Source organism: Pygoscelis adeliae, unplaced genomic scaffold (assembly GCF_000699105.1).
Source record: "Pygoscelis adeliae isolate BGI_AS28 unplaced genomic scaffold, ASM69910v1 Scaffold127, whole genome shotgun sequence".
NCBI lineage: Eukaryota > Metazoa > Chordata > Aves > Sphenisciformes > Spheniscidae > Pygoscelis > Pygoscelis adeliae.
Window position 1 is genome coordinate 5,152,213 of NW_008825208.1, and position 4,691 is coordinate 5,156,903.

General features: G+C 44.8%; 1 protein-coding gene across 1 annotated transcript; it reads right to left on the reverse strand.

Moving 5' to 3' along the window:
• Nucleotides 1-246: 246 nt before the first annotated feature.
• On the reverse strand, nt 247-3,784 carry TOPORS (topoisomerase I binding, arginine/serine-rich, E3 ubiquitin protein ligase). The gene has a single exon (XM_009328956.1). It carries the CDS (start codon nt 3,782-3,784, stop codon nt 782-784), a length of 3,003 nt encoding a protein of 1,000 aa, XP_009327231.1. The 3' UTR covers nt 247-781.
• Between the last annotated feature and the right edge of the window lie 907 nt (nt 3,785-4,691).

The following is a 4,691-nucleotide window of genomic DNA, read 5'->3' on the forward strand; positions in this document are numbered from 1 at the left end:
CCATCCAGCTTTGGGAATATTCAAAAGTGAACAAATCCTGAGCAAATTTGATCAAAGTTGTTCCTGCTTTCAGTGAAGGCTGGGACCTGACGACCTCCAGAGGTCCATTCCAACCTGGAGTACTCCTGACAGCATGAACTTCCAACGGTCTGTACTGGTAAGACACCCAAAACCAAAAGATAAATGTTCTGTTTGCAAAGTACACAGTCCACACATTTAAATTCATTAAAAAAACAAAAAAAGTCTTATTGCTTTATTCAGATTTTGACATAGCTCACTTTTACGTTACTGGACGTCCTATGGAAGATCTATACAGAAACCGCTGACTACTTTTCAGCAGAGATTAACTTAAACCAAATAGATTAAAACGACAGTAGAATTCAACCTGAATAATTTCTTATGAACTAAGCAATTTTTTCTTTGTCTAAGAAGAGCAATCCCCATAAACTGCATTTTCTGGCTTTTGGTTTGGGCTCCTTTTTTGTTGTTTGTTTTAAAGAAAACTTTGAAATACTCTGTAGATATATTTTACATACTACAAGAATACAGAATGGCTTTATGAAATTACAACTTCCAAACAGTCTTCTGAGAAACTTTAAAAGTTATGTACTAGCAATATTCTATCTTGTTTGACTTAAAAGTGCATACACATTCAAAGGTTTTACACATTTCCCAGACATCTTTTAACATACACAAATCACATCAGGTGTTTTCATTCTCAAGGGGAAAAAAGTAGTTAAAAGAAATTCACAATTTTAAGAAGTATTCCGTGGAACGCGTGCTACATTTTTTCTTCTGGGAAATCAAACCAAGAAGATCTGTTGACAAGTCTCTTTGGCAGTCCTAGTATCAATGGCCGTCTCTCTGGACACTCTAGGAAGGAAATCCTGGGGGAAGGCAGTTGACTGGAAGGCGCTGCTGGTGCTTCTTGAACGTAGCTGGTTAGAGTTTCTATGTGAGGAGTGTTACTGCTGGTATCCGCTCTGACAAGGCTCTGATCAGCTGCTGTTTCTCGAAGTTCAACATCAGCATTTCTAATGTCACCACGTAAGTCTCCCCTTCTGGTAGGAATACTGTACTTTTTGGCTGCTCCTCCAGTTTCCTCACTAACTCTGTAAACATCTTCACATCCTGTCATTTCCAGAAAAGAAGATGAAGACTCATTTTCCCTCTCATTTATCTGAGTTGTGCCTGTCCAAGTAATACTGCTGTCACATTCAGTACTTTCTGGCTCCTTGCTACTATCGCTATCAATTGTAATCACCACTGGAGAAGAATGTGCCGAGTTACTCATGTGGTGTTTCCGGTGTTTCTTCTTATGCTTCTTCTTTTTCTTTTTAAGATGCCTTGTTGTGTCTGTCACTTTTCCTTCATAGACTATCTCCACACTTGGACTCCTCATCTTTTTTTTCTTTTTCTTATGCTTTGTCTCACTGCCTGCTCGATTGTCTGAAAGGCTATCTTCATTTTTGTAGCAGTCACTGAATTTTGAGGAAGTTTTCTTGGGGTCATTGTCTCTTTCTAGACTTGTGCTCTCCATTAATGCATTCTCCAAGTGGCGAGTTTTGTACTTCCTTTTTCCACCAGGCTTTTCACTTTTCATTCTGTCAGTTCCTCCAGAAGGTGTCCTTGACCTGTTGCTTGATCGACTCCTTGACCTGCATCTTTCATAACAGTAATAGTGTCTCTCATGGACTCTCCTCTGGCTATGCAGATCTGCCCTTTCAATAAATGATCGCATCCTGTGTTGTGGACTAGCAGATTGCCTTGAGTAGAGAGCATTAGATTGAGTCCTCCTCCTGCTGGAGGATTCATAGCCATCTCCGAACACCTTTCGGTTACAGAAAGCATAACCCCATGTGTATCTACTTTGATAATTGTCTCTTACATAGTAACGATCACTGTCTCTACTTCTTGATCTCCTTTTGCCGTAGCCTTTGCTACGTGATCGCGATCTGCTTAATTCTCTGGATGGAGTGCTCTCGTGACTTAGAGAGCTTCTCTGGCTTTTTAGAGAGAGTCTGGTGTCACGAGCCCTCGACATCCTGCTGCTTCTTTTGTTCCTATGTTTGCTACTATCTCTGCTTCTCGATCGTCTCCTTTTAAACTGGCTTTTGCTATGATGCTCCCTCCTAGACCGATGGCCATGACTGCCTCGACTGTTCCGTGAACAGGACTGTGGGCTCCTGGACTTTCCCTTTCTAGACACTCTGTGATTCCAAGGGGAGCATACTGTTTCACTCCCTGGAGAGGGGCTCCAGCTCAAGTCCCGTGGAGACAGATCTTTTACCTTACGTTTGTTGTTCTCATCATCTTTTGACTCTGTCTTCTCAACTGCAGGAGATAAGCAGCTTCTATAACTACCTACATCCTCCTTATATGTGGGGGAATGTGGTGAGAAACTCCTGCTTCGTTCACTATCACTCCAGCTGCGACACTGGATTGGCTGCTGTTTCTTCACATCTTCCCTTTTCTCTCCCCTGATGGACTCTTCAGAGTCGGAGGACAGCTCAACCACTTCTGGTGTCCTCTCAGCTAACGGCTTAACATACCCAACAATAACACAATTGTCCGAGGAAAGGTCACTGTCATTTGAGTCAGCATTAGCCTGTAACTGAGTTTGCATTTTGTTTCTTCGACTCTTTTTAGCAGAGTCCTCATCAGAACTTTCTGACATTTCCAGAGGAGAAGCTATGGTTGCACGAACCTCTTCTGAAATGGAATAGGAAGGCCCCGGAGTTTCATCATCCCAGGGGGCCTGACCCAGACCAGTCACAGACAAACCGTTACGTGGCCCTTGAGAATATGCCATATCTGGAGATATTGTAATAATTGACGAGTCTGAGTGGCTTCCTTCATCATATGATGGCGCAGGACAGTCATAATTGGCGTGTTGATCATATGCTTCTAAGTTAAAAGGACAACGGGCAAAACTGATGAATTCATGTAAGAAGTGTTCAGTCCGATTCAGCAAAAATGGCTTTAAATCTTCAGCAAAGGCCTGACTTTCCAGGTCATACCTAGTCACATTACTCATGATAATGTGCTGTACAATATTAACCAAAGATCCATGGGCACCAAACAGGACTGTAAGTTCTCGCTTCAACCAAGGAACCAACCTGTGCAGGCAAGCAGGGTTGCGGCGGAAGAACTCTGCTGAAATGTCTCGATAGCGGCCACCATCCTGAATACTACGAATACGCACACCGGTACGGTACAGAGCTCTGCGGAAGTTGATCATGTCCTCCTCCTGAATCTGCCGCAGAGATCTGCCTTCTGCGCTAGCCTGCCTCCTTGAGGCCAGCCTCCTTATCATCTGCTGAATCTCTCCATCTCTCTGCCGCACTGGTTCGCTCGACAACCCTTCAAACAATACCCCGTTATCTGGAGGGGTCAGCGTCCTTCGGGAAGGGGAACTGCCACTGCGGCGTTCCCCTGTTAAGGTGGTACGGTAACGAAATCTCCGGCCATCAGGGCTGGCAAAAGAGCTATTTTCTGAAGGGCTGAGTATGTACTCCTTAAAGTCATCTTCAGCGCGAATTGTATGGAAAATGGAAAAAAAGGGTTGCTTGCAGAGAGGGCATTCTGCTTTGTTTTTTGACCACTCCTGGACACAGCGGAAACAGAACCTATGCAAGCAGCGATCTAGATATGCAACATTGTCAAATCTATCCAAGCAGATGGGGCATTTAGAGTCAGGAGACGCATCTGTTGGCAGCTTGCTGGTGCTGGCTTTTGGCGAAAAGTTGCTATCGTCTGCAAACTCCTTATCTGCTGAAGTCATGTTCTACAAAAGAAATAGACAAAAGGTCACTGCTATCTCAGAGAGACAAAAATGTTGAAGTCTAGACACAGAAACCCATAACAGTCGCCTTTAAGGTTGCAAAACCCAGCATTAGCACTGAGAGAACACCGCACAAAGAGGCAGCACGACCTAACTACTTTGCTTGGCTTGTCTTCACAGTGAGATCTGGCTCTTCGGTGTTGCAAGTTTTAAACAGAGCTTGGATCGTGCTGGCATATATCATGGTAACAGGCGGGACTCTGCCTTCTTCCCCGCTCATAAATAACTGCTTTGACGTGGTCAGTGAGTTTATGATTAACACGGTATCCTCCGAAACACACTTCCAAAAGAGACCAGCATTTACATACGAAAAATATGAGAACAGTTGGTTCTGTCCTTTAAGAAAAAAAAGTCAAAACAAGTAACCGCACTTGAACTAAACTACCAGTTTCCAATTTCTGCTGGACCTGTCCTGCTCCTGCACCCTCTGCCCGTGTTTTGCTGGGCACTCATGCTGGACCACATACGGCTTGTTGGACTAGATGACCTCCAGGGATGTGTGCCAGCCTAAGTTAGTCTTTGTTTTTGTGGCTGAAGCAGAAACAGCCAGGTGCCATTCCTACACCCTCCCTCAGGTACACGCTGCCTTGGTATCTAGTCAGGCTGTCAAGCGCGGTCAGCAATAAATCCATCTATTTTGAAGTTTTAAAGCATTATCCTAAGGCATTACAATTCAGTGGAAATCGGTTAACTTCGAAGCTCATCAGCCCACCTTTCGCAGCAAGCCCGGGAGCAGGTCGTAGCTGCTTGCAGGACACCGGGCAGGAAGTGTGCTGTGCACACCCACGGACACGCACGCACTGGGGGGGCACAAGCGCAGCTGGGGGGTGCCCACACACGCAGGGGG